We start from the raw sequence: 16,097 nt of genomic DNA, 5'->3' as shown, positions 1-16,097 counted from the left end.
CAATCACCGACATCGCCTTGGGTGTGGAAGCAAGCTTATCACGCCTCCCAGAAGATGTAGCCAACGCAATCCGCTTAAAGACTGCAGCAGTTCTACACCATGCTCGCCCCGTCTCTTCAAACCTCAGCCGTATACAGATTTCTACCCTCAAGGCACTGAAACGGGATTCGTCCATCGTCATTCTACCGGCGGACAAAGGCCGTCGTACAGTTGTAATGAACCACACTGATTACATGGCGAAAACCTTACTGCTCTTACGAGACACTACCGTCTACAAACCCCTAACCATCGACCCCAACAAGGCTTTGGAACGATGGGAGTCAGAGGTGAATATCCTCACCAACACTTGGCTGAAGCAAGGGAAAATCACACAGTCAACCCGTAATCACCTCCGTGCCTCCGGGTGTCAGATCCCACGGTTTTACGGCCTGCCGAAAGTGCATAAAGAAGGCACGCCACTAAGACCTATTGTATCCTGCTGTGGATCACCGACTTACGAGCTGTCTAAATTTGTCTCGAGACTTCTTTCTCCTCTAGTTGGCAAGACCACCTACACCGTCTCCAACAGTGTTGAGTTCATAGAAAGGATCCGCACTATATCCATCTCGCAAGATCAAGTCATGGCATCGTTCGATGTCATATCACTCTTTACCTCCATCCCTGTGGAACTTGCCATCTCTTGCGCAAAACAACTCTTGGACAATGATGGAACCCTCAGCGACAGAACTAAGCTGACGCCTGATGACATTTCCGCCGCCCTCAGACTGTGCTTAACAGGGGGTGCAATCATGTTTATTGGTTCAATCTACCAGCAGATACATGGCACAGCCATGGGTTCCCCTGTCAGCTCGGTCACAGCAAACATCGTGATGGAGGAGTTAGAGGGACGTGCGTTTACACACGCACCGGATCACATCGCCTTTTGGTGTCGCTACGTAGACGATGTGTTCGTAGTGATCCCTAGAGACTCAAGTCAGCGACTCCTAACCCACCTCAACTCACTGTCGCCCTTCATAAAATTCACGGTTGAGCTGGAGTCGAACAACTCTATACCATACCTAGATACACTTGTCCGGCGCGAAGACACATGCTTAAAGACGACAGTTTATCGTAAGCCTATGTGTGCTGGCCAATTTACCAACTTCCAGTCAGCACACACACCTCCTCTCAACCGCCCGAACCTTGCTAACTCGCGCCTGGACACACTCCAGCTCTGCAGATGAAAGGCGCAAAGAGATCACCAGAGTCAAAATAGACCTTACGAGGTGTGGCTACCCCATCGATGTCCTTAACAGATGTGATCTACAAGCACGCGACAACGTGACGACCGACAGCAACGCCAACAGTGACGAGTCTTCCACGAGGGCATTCATCCCATACTACCCCAACCTGTCACAGCAGATCGGTAGAATCCTAAGATCGCATGGGGTAAAGTGCATCCAACTCCCAGGCAAGAAACTGCGTTCTCTCCTTTCCAACATAAAAACACCTGTCCCCACCCTTCTACAGAGTGGTGTGGTCTATCGCATCTCTTGCCGTGACTGCACGAGCTGCTACTTTGGAGAGACTGGTCGTCGTCTCGAGAAACGCCTCTCAGAACATAAAAGGGCGATCCGTTTGGCGGATGTAGAACACTCAGCTATTGCCGAGCATGTCTGGACAACCCACCACGACATCGACCCACACCGCGATGTTGTGGTTGTAGACAAGTCCCACCATTACCTAAGGCGCACCTGGTTGGAATCGTTAAGTATAAAATGCTCGGATACCTCGTTGAACAGGAACAGTGGTTGTCAACTTAACCCCATCACAGAAACAGTAATTCTGTCCATGGACAAACGCTGGCCACGTCACCACCATACGTCACAGCCACAAACATCAACAAACAATTAACCACGTGTCTCACGCACCATCCTGGCAGTGCATCTCTATTCTAACTGCCATTCAAAGTATTTTAATCTGATGAAGGCTGCCACCCAGCCGAAAGCTAATTCATTTATCATAGTTTTAATGCTCTGTGTAACAAAAATAAATAAATTATTATTATCTGTTTATTTCCATAAGGAAACCACCCCCGGGACGTCAAAGTGCCAGGAGGGTGCTAAGTACATATCAGGGTGCGAGATACTACGTGCAGTGGGTTACATATACTGAACACGTAGTCCTGTCCCGAAATATAGTTTATGTTTAATATATACAGTATTTACACATTAATAATTGTAGACATACATTCTACAACTCATATATTTACAATTCACTAATAATTCCATCTATAACTTACATAACTTTTACAGAAGGTATATTTTTCTGGTCAACAAATTATTATTGTTCTTAAAGCAGAAAGTTTCTCTTTTACTCTAAATTCTTTGGTACTTTGCAGCCGATTCATATTTCGGTAAGTCTGTACGAATCCTGGAAGATCTCTTTCCGGTATGTTGCATCCTCACACAGTTTTTCGGCATCTATGTGTAGTGAGTTAAATATTTTCGCTGCATTTGATGGGAAGAATCTTTGCAGGCTACTAAGATTGTTCAGGACTAAACGCAATGATTATTTACTTCCCCGCAACGTCTAGCAGTGGCACGCGGTTTGACTAGCATATTATCCAGGACTGGAGAATCCACTCTGCCTGTGAGCATTTGTGCGAGAGTGTGTATGTTCCTGTTAATTGTTCGCTGCATCCAGGGTGTGATGTTAAGGTTTGAGTAGAGAATGGTCCTTGAGATAGTAAAAGGGTGGCCAGCAACTCTGTTAAGCCATCGCGAGAATCAGTACTCGATCCCAAGGACAGATTTATAATGTGAATCTGGAGCTGAAGACCAGATTTGCGAGGCATACATTGCAATTGGCAGGACACACATTAAAATGTACTTGGTCGGTAGCTGAGGATCCCTAATTCCTACCAGTTCCTGTCTAGTAGCCCATAAAGCGACGAATATTTTTCTCTTCATATGGGCGAAGTGTTGAGCAAAGGTGAGTCTGTCATCCCACTTAAGACCCAGGTCCAGGTGAGAGTGCACTTTTTCCACACTAGACCCGTTCACAGAGATTGAGATGTCATTTTTATTCTGCTTGTAACTTATGGTCATTTGGGCAGACTTCTGTGCATTAATACGGAGCCCGATGCAATCCAGGTAGCTCTCAAATTCTCGGATTGTGTTATTTGCCATCTGGCAAATACTTTCTGCTGATTCATGGTCTTTGGAAGTGATGAAGAATTTTACATCGTCAGCATATGTTATAAAATTGTAGTACCGTGCAAGAAACGGCTCCAAGGCGGCCGCGAAGAGAGTAGCCGAAAGAACTCCCCCTTGTGGCACTCCTTGCGAGATGGTAAAGCAAGATTGTAGCTTTTGGTGCTTAACAGTAAGTTTTCTATGTTCTAGCAGGCTGGTTATTATAGCTAACAAGTTTCCTCTTACATTAAAATAATTCCTTAAAATCGCAAAGAGCGCTGGAATTGAGACGTTGTCGTAGGCTGCGGAGATATCCAAAAAAATAATATCAATTTGCTTTTTCTCATTTAGTGCTTTCTGCACGCGAAAAAGGGTTTCCAGTAAGTTTGTTATTGTTGATCTACCCGAAATAACTGAGTGCAAATGTTGTGGTCTATGGCTGAAGCAGTGTTGATTGATGGTGGGAAGCAGTGCTTTTTCGAATACCTTCTGTAGGGTGCAACTGACAGAAATTGGTCTGTAATCCTTAGCCGATTTTGGGTGTTTAATCTTCGGTATTGGGGTTACAATGTAATTTTTCCAGGCTTGCGGGAAAGCTCCTGACCTAATGATTTCCTGATAGATGTGCAGTAATAGATCTATTATAAATGGGCTACTTATCTTAAGGATGAACATTGGAAATTTGTCTGGTCCAACAGTGACCTTATTGGGCAGATCGTTGATTGCTTTCATTACGCTCCCTTTGGTGATTTGTATTTCACTCAAAGGAGGTCTTGTTGGTTCCTCTATTGCCGAATAGTTTCGCTTTTTAAATCTTTCAGGAATTCAAAAATTTTGTTACCATTATCAGTGTTCTCAATTTGATTCATATAATGTTTTAATATATATGATTTATTGGTTGATTTTTTCAATACGATACAGTACTTCCAATTCCCGAATATAGAACCAGCTAAAAGAACCCACACATCGCGCGTGCGTTAAGTTGGACACGCTCAAGGTCACGGCTAATTACTGACTGTCACTACGAAGCACATCGGAAGGGCTTCTTGGTATATTTTGTTTTCTTTTCCACAAGACTATGGAGAAATTGTTAATCTGTACTAGTTGCAGCATCCAAGTGGACTATGCACTTCAATGTACATCCTGTCATGCCCATTATTGTGGATCCTGTTCTCCCTACGCGGATCTGAAAAAACTCGCCAAAAAAGTAAAAAAATCCTGGAAATGTGAGTTATGTAAGGGTGGCAATCAGTCTAAGGACTCAGTAAATGACGACTCATTAGATGATGCCGATTTAACATGCCCTCCGTCGTTAACATGGAATGGAACGCGGAGCGTGAGCAGTGACGAAGAATTTACACAGATTTCGACAGCTGTGAAACAACTCTCAAATGAGTTCCGCAACTTCCAGAAAGATCATTCAAATAGAGCCGATCTTATGGCTAATAAACTAATTGAACTTCTGGAGTTGACAAAACAGGGTTCTCATGATGGGAAGTAACTGACAACCAACCTCGGTGTTATCACTCAGTTCCTACAATCTGAGAAAAAAATACTTGAAACTGAAGAAAGTGCAATGGTGAAGTTCATTCAGATTTCGTTACTAATCCTGAGCAAGGAAACGTTCTTATTAAAGCTCAATTACAAGAGCTGAAAGGTACTGCACAGGGAAAATAAGGAAATCAAACTTATCCTCCTAGATATATTTAACAAAATCGAACTAAGGAATCTTGATGACCCAGCTAAATTGACGAACTTACTTAATTCAACTGAGCTTATCCGATTCTATAAAAACTATGCCCAATCCAGCTTAATTGCAATCTGCCCTCATTGCATGCGCAATCCTGCTGACAGGATTGCGTGGCAATCCTCCTCTTCAGGAGGAGATTTTTGCGATGTAGAAAACGGAATCAGCACCCAGCTAAGCAATCAACTGTTTATAGACCGCAGACTTCCTCAAGCAAGATCGATAGATCTGCTGAAAAGTTAGTACCCTCAGCAAAGGGAAGAAAATATCTGATGTTCAGGCTAAAGCAGGAAAACAGAGGAAACCACAACAAACTGGCTCTGTAGGCGAAGCCAACATCAGTAATCTCATACCTATTGGTAACAAGAGATCAGAGTCTGAGGTGTCTAAAGTTCCAAAGGATAAGGCACTGCAGGTGGATTTCGACGTCGGCAGCTTAGAGGATAGAAACATCGAAACCGGTAGAAGTACTAACGAGAATAATAACAAAAAATCCAGTAGAAGAACTCACGGGAATGATAACAAAAATACTGGTGGAAGAACTTACGAGAATGATAAGGATCTAATTGATAACAACACCTCTTCAGCCCATTATCGTGCAGCCAATTATCTCTCTTCGGCGCACACACCTTCTCAATGTGAGGATCGCCTATTCAAAGGCAAATACAATCTCACTGTAGTACCACGCAAATCCAAGTTATTTATTTCCCGGCTCAGTCCACACACAAAAGTGGAAGTTTTACATGAATTCATCAGAAACGAAATCGGAGTGGTAGCTGAAGTTCGTGCACTTAGAACTAAACATCCATCCTACGCTTCTTTCCTGATGACCTGCAATACATTAGATGAAAGAAAACTACTGGATTCCCTGTATTGGCCTCCCGGATTAATAATCAGACCATTCAAAATCTACAACAAGAGTACAAATAATGTGGAGAAGAATGATAGTTAGCAATCACAGTGCACAAACAACTCTTGTTCTCTTCTTTTCCAGGCCTCTACTGATTCTGTACATACAGAGAGAACCGATGATGCCTGTCAGCAATCTCTTCACATATATTATCAGAACTGTAGGAGCTTAGTGAATAAAATTGACAAATTTAGAATCTCGCATTGCTGTCTGGAGTTTGATGTATATATCTTCACAGAAACATGGTTACATGTTGGGATTCTGGATTCGGAAGTGGGAGCAGTGGGCTATACTGTCCTCAGAAGAGACAGGGGATCTAGGGGAGGTGGTGTCGCGATTATCATCTCAAACCAATCTGCAGTTACAATGCACAGGACTTTCCACAACATTGAAGGAATCTTTTGTCAGCTGAAGGTTCATAATAAAACTGTTCTCATTGCAGCTATCTACCTTCCGCCCCAGTCGATCTGCTTCTTATGGAGAGGCTGTCGCAAGCACTCTGTGAGTTTGAAACGTTTTTTCACCAGTAGGATGAGGTGTACTTGTTTGGAGACTTCAATACTCAACACTCTCCACTAGGCATTGAGGAATCAACCGCTACAACTAAGCTGCTATATGACATCATGTCTGAACTGGGTTTCAAGCAGTATAACAATAATTGTACTAGAGGCAAGGCGATGCTGGATCTCATTTTTGCATCCAAGCAGATCCTAATTTTAGAAGCAGTTTCATTTCTGCCGTCTGATCACAAGGCTTTAAGCTGTCAAATCAACATATCACGGAAGAGTAGAAGCACTACTCCTGTCCCAGCCAAGCTGAACTTTAGGAGAACAGACTGGCAACTATTAGGGCGTGAGCTCGATTGCATTGATTGGTTCTCCTTCCCACGGATTAATGATCTTGACGCAGTCACCGATCATCTTATTAGCACAATCTCCTCTATCATTCAAGAGTTCGTACCTCTTAGTAAAAATTACAGGAATAGATTCCTTATTGGATCACGACAGACATAATTGCGATTATACGAGCCAAAGAACAGTGCAGAAAACACTTTAGGACGACACATGATGAAGTATATATGGCACTCTTCAAGGAACACAGAAGTAACGTTAAAAGGATGATCAGAAAACAATACGCTCGTTATATTCAATCAATTCAACACAGTTTCACAGTAAATGGAGACCTGAAGCCATTCTGGAACATGCTAAAGAATTCTAATAACTGCTCAACAGGAACCAGGATCATTGATTCCGATGGAAAACCTGTGACAAAACTAAAGCAGATATTTTTGCGACCATTTTCTCCTCCTTTTCAGAAAAAACAGCAGCAGCTACTGCTGCTTCAGCTTATCGATTTCAAGTCATTAAGGATGATACACTGAATAATCTCTCGGTGGACATAGACGATATCATTCAAGCGCTTCGAAACTAACAAAAGATTTTTCTGCAGGCCCAGATAAGATTCCACTTATCTTGTGGAAGAAATGCTTTCCACAACTTAAATATATAATATTGCATATATTCAATCTTTCCTTTAAGCCTGGTATCTACCCCACTCACTTCAAAACTGTTAATGTTATTCCTATCCTAAAGAGAAGTGCAAACCACTCACTAGAGAATTACCGTCCCATCTGCCTTATGAACTCGGTGGCAAAAATTCTGGTCTCTGTCATTCACCATCGATTAATGGAATATTTTCATCACTTTATCTGCGACTGCCAACATGGCTTCACCAGGGGCCGATCAACTAATCTTCTAATCTTCTCACCGTCTGGCAACAGGTTCTAGACACCGTCGATCGCGGGGGACAGGTTGATGTGATCTACACAGACCTCACTAAGGCTTTCGACAGTGTCCCGCATAATCAACTTGCTCAAAAACTGAGACACTATGGAATACTTGACCCTTTACTATCCTGGTTGATGAGCTATATTTCATATCGAAAACATAGGGTGATCATCGGACAGGAAGTCTCAAGGGAATTTTTTCCATCGAGAGGAGTACCTCAGGGATCATCTCTTGGGCCTCTTTTATTCACCATCTTTATCAACGATCTACCGCAATTTGTTGAGAGAGGTGGTACCAAGACACTAATGTTTGCCGATGATGTGAAACTATATTCACGTATCAGCAGTCAAGATGATGCAGTTAACCTTCAGACTGCTCTCAACTCTTTTGCTGATTGGGTTGCTTTGAATGGTTTGGAGGTTAATACTATGAAGTGCAGCTCTATTTCCTTTGCAGCTTCGAGGAAAACTAAGACTTTAGTTAATGAATATTACATCAAGGAGATGCCGATTTCCAGAGTTGACGAAGTTAAAGATCTGGGAGTTACTTTTACCGCTACATGTGGGTTTGATAAACATGTTAGGAATATATTAAACCAAGCGAAAAAACAAATTGGCTTCATTAAACGGCAGACGTACAGATTTCAAGATCCTGAGTTCTCTGTGCTCCTATTTAAGACAACTATACTCCCTATATGGAGTTTGCTTCTCCTATATGGAACCCACACTATGCATACTTGATACAGCAAATAGAATCGCTCCAGATGAACTTTATCCACTACCTTTCCAGACGTAACCCCATGTTTTACCACAGAATCTTCTACCGGAATCTCTGTTCCTACTTCAAGCTTCAATCTCTGGAAACTCGGCGAACTGTTCTTGATTTAAAACTGTTGTACCACATCTTCTATGCCATATTGACCTTCACGCTCCAGCCGTGGCCACTAGACAGAAGATTACATTCCACATCGGTAATTCTAGATTAGAGATATCCAGGAACTCCTTCTTCAAAAGAACATTGGCACTCATGAACAAATTTGACTTGGATATGGCTGTGAACAAGAAACAGTTTCACAGAACTATTTGGAGTAGTTGACCGATTGACGGATGAGTTCTGGGCTAAAGATGTCCTCATTATTCGTGTGTGTGTGTGTGTGTGTGTGTGTGTGTGTGTGTGTGTGTGTGTGTGTGTGTGTGTGTGTGTGTGTGTGTGTGTGTGTGTGTGTGTGTGTGTGTGTGTGTGTGTGTGTGTGTGTGTGTGTGATGATGTCTCCTGCAGCAAACTGCTTTCTGCGAGTTTACATAGCGCTGGACTTGACGTCATGAATATCTTTTTTATTTTTGTGAATTGGACTTTTCCAGTTTAAATTAACTTTCATTGTACAAAGTATATTATGTTTTGTACAACCTTTGCTCTGTTATACACTTTTACTGGGCTAATTCCTGTTGTGTATATTATATGTTAAAAATAATAATAACATATACTGAACACGTAGTCTCGTCACGAAATATTATATACACATTTTATGTTTAATATATACAGTATTTACACATTAATGATTGTGGACATACATTCTACAACTCATATATTTACAATTCACTAATAATTCCATCTATAACATACATAACTGTTACAGAAGGTATATTTTTACAGTCAACAAATTATTATTGTTCTTAAAGCAGAAAGTTTCACTTTTATTCACAATTCTTTGGTACTTTGCAGCCGATTCATATTTCGGTAAGTCTGTACGAATCCTGGAAGATCTCTTTCCGGTAAGAATTCTGGAAGATCTCTTTCCGGTATGCTGCATCCTCACACAGTTTTTCGGCATCTATGTGTATGTGTGTGGCTTGACTGTAGCGGCTTCTGGCCCTGGATCCATCTCCACCAGTCGTCTGTGTTCACTACAGAATGTCTGTAAAGAGAAGCAGAAGCCTCAAATGTGAGTTTCTGATGAATAAACAAGTTATTGATGGCTAAACAAGATCTCCAGGAAACCGTTTACCATCCCAAGAGCGGTCTTGTTTGCCAATCTGAACATCACACCCTGGAAGTATATCATCATAACCAGAAACATCTTAACTCTGGCAAAGCTACTAACGCAGAGTGAGAACCAAGTCTCAAGTGCCAACTGACTCAATTGGACTCTCTGGGGAGATTTTTCCCAGCAAATACTGCGAGTTATTTTAATAATTTAAATATAGATGCAGAGAAACTATGTACAGACAAAATGTATAGGACAGAAATCTTTGGTAATGTGTATCGGCAAGTATAAATATAATAAGAAGACTAATTTAATAATTTATATAATAATATTTAGCATTTAACAACCATTTGCAATTAATTAAACCAACTTAACAATTAATTCATTAACCACATACTCTGTGTTTTTTCATCACCAAATTTGTAAATAAGTTCGTGTAAATGTGCTTGTAAATACTGATATAATGTAACCACACCCTCTAGCCACGTGCTGTCTATGGGCGTCTCGAAAGAGAAATAAACAGATAATAATAATAATAATAATAATAATAATAATAATAATATGCACGTGTTAGTGGGTGTTTGTGTATTGTACCAGGCCTCTTTGCCACCAGAGAGCAGCCAACACCTGGGCAACTGCTGCCTGACGCCCGTCCCTAGGCACGTGGAGCCGGGCTTATTCTACTATCTGCGCCTCAGTAGTGCCCTACAATCCAGCATTCATTGGATGTAGTGCAATAGCAGGGGATGACAGCAATCCCGTACTCAGGATGACCAGTCCTGTGTACGGAAGTACCAGCAATAAAGAAAAAAGAAAAGAAACTAGTGGGTGCCATCTTTGAACAACCTGAGAGATCGATAGAACTGAAGTCCAGGACGGTTGGTGGTGACACAGGGAACGGCTCAGCAGGGGTTTGTTGAATTATCCAGTGTGGTGAAGGAACTGCATTCTTCTGCTGAAGACGCTGTTGGTGAAGATTTGAAGGGCTTGAAAGCTGTAGTCTCATTTTCTGTTAAGGCTTTAAGATTGTTCTGTAACTTATTTTTAACTGTTGATCGTTGTTCTTCGTAGTGGGGGCAGGACAATAAGACGTGATTCCAAGTTCCTTTGCCCCACAGAACCAGTAACAGTTTGTCACTAGTCCAATTGGAACAGTTTCGCCTTAAAGACACCATATCCTGTTAGGATTTTTTTTTTTTTATGAAAACCCCAAACACGAAAGGTGTCAAAACCTATAGTACTTAGCACCGTGCATGGGTTGAAGGAGAAGTATAGGGGGGGGGGGGGGGAGGGGGATGCCGGAAACTTTGCTCTAGAGACTGAACATGGGTTTCACCACTTTAAGCCTCCAATAAGCAAAGTGGTGGTATTTCACCGGTTGATGAAAGTCATCTACCACCTTGCTCATGGCTGAGTAGAACCATTTGCAATACGGTTTATTCGTAACAAACGTGACGTTCGGGATGAAAAGTCAGATGACCTCTCCAGTGGACTTTCATCCCATCTAACCTGCCATAGGGATACGAGTTTATTCCATAAGTTTATTTTTTTCTCGTTTCATATTTGTAGCAGCATTGCAGTCTATTTCTACGAGTGAGGTTGGTAGGCTTTTTTGAGTTTGTAGATGAAGCCTCTATAAGCTATATAGAGGTTCGGGGGAGGGGGCCCCCTAATACAACCTGCAGTGCATTAGTTCAGGTTGTTTTTGGTACTCGGTATATCGCAAGCAACATAGTTCTTTGCATGAAAATGAGTTTGGTCCGGATTTTGCTGTTAGTGATCCCATGGAACCAGACCCCTGAGCACAGGAGGCAAATGGCAAGACCCAAGCTTTGTAGCACAGAGAGAGAGCGAGAGAGAGAGAGAGAGAAGGGGGGGTTCTTTTGGCGAGTCCCAGTTCGAATGGGCTGTGGTGAAGGCTGAAAGCTTTGGTTTTGTTTGCTAAACTGATCACGTGTGGTTCGGAACTGAGCCTGTCGTCCAGAATGGTACCAAGGTGTTGAGATTGTACCACATATGGAATTTGCCTCCTATGAATGAGCACTTTAAGGGGTTTGCTGTAATCCAACCTATTTTTGAAGATCATTATCTTAGTTTTCGCGTTTGATATTTTTAATTTATTTGTGAGGGTCCAGCTTAGCAGGTCAATGTTCGCTCGGTCCTGCTCACATTAGTTGATTACGGGATCGCCTGTACACAGCCGTCTGCTTTAGAAATTCCTGCATTGATCGACGGGAATCGAACCGGCACTTTTCGAACAGAGCAATAAGTAGCGAAAGTCACGGAAAACAGTGCTGCGCTTTTGTTTTTTAAATCGAAGAAATTATTATTATTATCAGTTTATTTATGTAACACCCCTGTACAGACATTGTCTAGGAGGGTGGCTAATACAGACATCCTACAACAAATTAGAGGGCAATCCTGAAAATCAGAAAATACATAAGAATAAATGAATCAATGAATACATAAGAATAAATACATCGACAGTCACCTGCCACAAAAATCGTTCTTTACAGATGATCAACAGTTCAAATTCCACACAAATGTTCACTCTCCTCTTCGTTCAATTTCTAGTGTAGTATAAATAAAGTCAGCTGCTATCAGCTTCCTGTAGGCTTTGTCAGGGCAGTACCTGTTTAGGTCCATTTTGAAGTCTCTAAAGAGCTCCAGAGTATTGGCAGGAAACAACTCCTCCGTGTGATGGAGAGCTTCGGAGACTATAAGGGTAGTAGAGCCGAGCCCCAGGGCATGGCCTGATCACAAGATTATCAATTTGAGGGGCATCTAAACTCCCAGTCAGAAGTTGTGCAAGAGGGCTGATATTACGCACGGTGACCATCTGTATCCATGGAGCTACGTTTAAGTTTGTATACAGTATGGATTTTGAAATTGTAAAGGGCTTCCCGGCAATCCTATTCAACCACCGCAGCACCCAGTAGAGAAACTTCCTAGTATTTGGGGCAGAAGACCAAATAATTGAGGCATAGAGGGAAACAGGAACAATACATCTTTCGATGTATTGGGTCACTAGTTGTTGTGCATATATTTTCATATGTAAATTTGCAATTTGTTTTCTCCAATGTTTAATCCTACACTTTTATAATTAGTAATAAAATTATTTTTTCCTCCTATCTCATCCTTGATTGTGTTAGCCTTTACTGAGAACCCCTGGCTTGTAGCCGTGAAGGGTATTGCGTACGGCGTGTGCCTTTTGTATGCAATAAACAGTTCTTCTTCTAAATAAAGCAAAATACAAATGCCAAAAGAGGTCGCCTCGGTGCTAATTTTTTGTTTTAATTTTCTTCGCAGAAACCAGACGCAGGTGTGCCACAAGGGCTATATGAAGCTGGTGGAGTCCCGCAAGGGCAGCGAAGGCCTCCGGAGTCAGCAGACGCGGGGATTCTCGCAGCTCATCTCCGCCCTCAAGGAGCCGCCCATGCAGCTCTCGTCGCTCTACGACACCGTGGGGGAGGCCGACTTCGGACAGTTCTGCGGACACATGGTCGGCCGCAGTGTGACCTTCTACTCGGAGGGCAACAACGTTTCTCTGGTCGTCTCCCTGCCGAGCAGGTCCTCCATCCACTCGCACTCCTTCAGCGTCTACCTGACCTACAAGTTTCTGCCGAGCCTCCCGTCCAGGACGAGGTTCGGCCACGAGAGTGCGCCCTTCTACTTCGGCTCGCGGGTGCCCAACACGTACTGCGACCGCGTTCTGGTTAACTGCGACCGGAAGAGGTGCAAGATCCGCTCCCCTAACTTTCCCGGATTTTACCTTCGCAACTTCACGTGCCACTTTGCCATCCGGCAGGAGCACGTGACTCCCGGAAAACACGCGCAGATCGTCATCTTCCAGCAGAACGAGTACAAGATCTCGGTGTACACGGGGGGCACGAGCTCGGCCACTATCTCCCGCACTGGCCTCACCACCGAATGCTTCAGCGATATCGTCAGGGTGTTCGACGGACCCAGCGTCGCGTTTCCCCTGCTCATGGATTTCTGCGGCTCGGGGAGTCTCTCGGAACTCGTCTCCAGCGGGCCAGAAATGGTGGTCCAGCTGTACAGCGCCCCCTACCAGCTGCTCTACAACTCGCGGGTGGACATCGACGTGAAGGTGCAGTTCGTGAACGCCTCTGAATATCGGATAGACAACGGCACGTGCGAGTACCGAGTGGACGTCACCGAAAGACGATTCGGCCTCATTTACAGCCCCCGCCACACAATGCCCGTGAACACGTCGTGCAGCATCCTCTTGCGGGGGTCGGCGCCTTCGGACCGCGTGTGGCTCTACTTCCTCACCTACTTCGTGCGGGACGACCACCAGTGGTCCGCCAAGGACACGTGCGACGTCAGCGCCCTCCAGCTGTTCGACCTCTCCAGAACTGAGAACCCCGAGCAGCCAGCCTTCCGCTTCTGCGAGAAGACAGCCCCGGTGATGTGCGCCCGCGCTGCCGACCGTGTCGACCACGTGCCCCTCCGTCCCTGCCTGTATCCCGCCGAGAGTTACCTGTCCAACGGCTCCGAGCTGCTGCTCAAGTACAACTTCTTCCGCTCGGCCGAGGTCGCGAGCGCCAGCAGCACCTTCGTGGCGAGGTTCGAGTTCGTGGACTTCTCGCAGGACGAGCTTACGGACAACTGGACCTCGTGCGACCGACACTTCGACAGCACAAGGCTCAAGAACGGAACATTCCGCTCGCCCGGAAACGTGTTTCTGTACGGGAGGGGAGGAAGGTCGCGCCTCTCGTGCAGCTTTTCCTTCGACGGCCTTCCTTCGGAGAGGGTGCAGATCGAACTGACGAAGCTGAACCTCAAGTCGGAGACGTGCGAACACCACTACGACAGGGTACTGCACAGGCACGTGTGCAACACTACCAACAGCACCAGCGACCGGCACGCCTTCGTGTACGTGACCGAGTACCGCGAATCGAACTCCCCCGTGGGATGTCTGTGCAACAGCGACCTCCCGGCGACCCTGCAGTCCGTGAGCAACTCCATCAAGCTGCTCTTCTATGTCAGCGGGATGACCCCGCTCGAAGACTTCACCGACTATAACTTCGAAGGTACCTTCCGCTTTCTGACCTCCGCCTCATGCGACTCGGGGCTCTACCTGAAGAACGGAAGCAGCGAGGGCGAACTGCTCTTCTACGCGCCTTCCCTTCCTCCGAGGGACGTCTTGCCGCTCAGGTGCCGATGGACTTTGGAGTCCTCCCCCGAGACGTACTTCTACATTCGTCTGAAAGGGACGGACGCCGCGACCGGACACTGTCACGACGACAATCGCATCATCGTGTACGGGAGGGGCACTTTCGAGCCCGACGCCGTGGTGTGCGCGGACGGAGGGGCGAACGAAGAGACCTACGACTTCTTCTCGGTTTCGTGGAGCAACGACACCCGCCACGAGGACCGCTACCACCACCGCGACCAGGTCATCGTCGAGATCGTGGCGTTCTATGCTGGGACATTTTCGCTGCGTTGGATTGAAGTGACGAAGCCGTCGATCAGGACGCAGAGCGGGCAGACGATGCGCAATGTGAACTGCCTTTTCGAGTGCCCCGAGCTGAGCGCGTGCATCAACCCCGAACTGTGGTGCGACGGGACCGTTCATTGCCCTTACGGATACGACGAGTCGCCCGAGAACTGCCAACGCTTTCCCACCCTCTACTTCGCCGTGGGGGCCGGAGTTACCCTGGCCGTTGTCGTGGTGGTGGCCGTGGTGTTGAGTCGTCGCTGTCGCCGCAAGAAGACCTCGAAGGACATCCGACACCTGCAGGCGGTGGAGATCCGAATGGCCACTCTGCACATCTGAGACGACCCCCACACTGCGTTCAAGTGCCTCACTCACGCCGAGACTGCGGACTTAGATGGAGTCTTCCTACTTTCCCCCGTCGATCCAGTTGCGTTCCGTTCCTCCATCGTTTCATTGTCAATTCACATGTCCGTATTCTGTCACCCAGAAGAAGCGGAAGGACGACCCTTTTCCAGTTTTCCCCTCTTATACGGAGGACCAGGGGGAGAGGAATGGATGCCCTGTCTCTCTGCTGTTCAAGCAAGGATCGCTTGGTCAGTTTTCCACGGGGCTGAGGCGAGGAAGTCCGTCTGCGGAGGGTCAGAGCTTCTGGCGACCTGACAAAAAGCGGTGTCTGCTGAGATGCGATGCCGAGCGCGGTATACGAGTCACCGATCCCTCTGGCTTCACCCCGTTGGCAGATGCTTCGTTGTTATGGCAACCTATCCACAGTTACTATTAACATGACCAGCGTCATAGCAACAATGAAGTTGCCTCGTTGTTATGGCAACTTCTCAATCTTCCCGAGAATGACAAACTGATCCTCTTCGGCAGAGTGGTAAAGTGCGCACATAGCGGACAGCGTTGCAGTTGCCTCCGACAAGTGTAAGGCGCACGCGAATGACCTTTCTTACCACTGCCACCCAGCCCGGCCCACACTGGACGCTGTGCGATCGCTTATTGACAACGAAAGGATCTTCGTCCGTTCAT

General features: G+C 45.4%; 1 protein-coding gene across 1 annotated transcript in view; it reads left to right on the top strand.

Annotated features, from left to right (window-relative positions):
* Window positions 1-15,584, top strand: part of LOC150076633 (uncharacterized) — a 307,359-nt gene extending 291,775 nt beyond the window's left edge. Inside the window, exon 4 of the mRNA XM_090386740.1 lies at window positions 12,914-15,584. Within this exon, the coding sequence (XP_090242866.1) occupies window positions 12,914-15,407 (2,494 nt within the window). The 3' untranslated portion in view covers window positions 15,408-15,584. The remainder of the gene's footprint in view (window positions 1-12,913) is intronic.
* Window positions 15,585-16,097: the final 513 nt, after the last annotated feature.

This window comes from Mastigoproctus giganteus, chromosome 12 (genome assembly GCF_048544385.1).
Source record: "Mastigoproctus giganteus isolate SK-2022 chromosome 12, ASM4854438v1, whole genome shotgun sequence".
In the NCBI taxonomy this organism is placed as follows: domain Eukaryota; kingdom Metazoa; phylum Arthropoda; class Arachnida; order Uropygi; family Thelyphonidae; genus Mastigoproctus; species Mastigoproctus giganteus.
The sequence above is the reverse complement of the archived record's forward strand: the minus strand, read 5'-3'. Positions and strand labels throughout refer to the sequence as shown.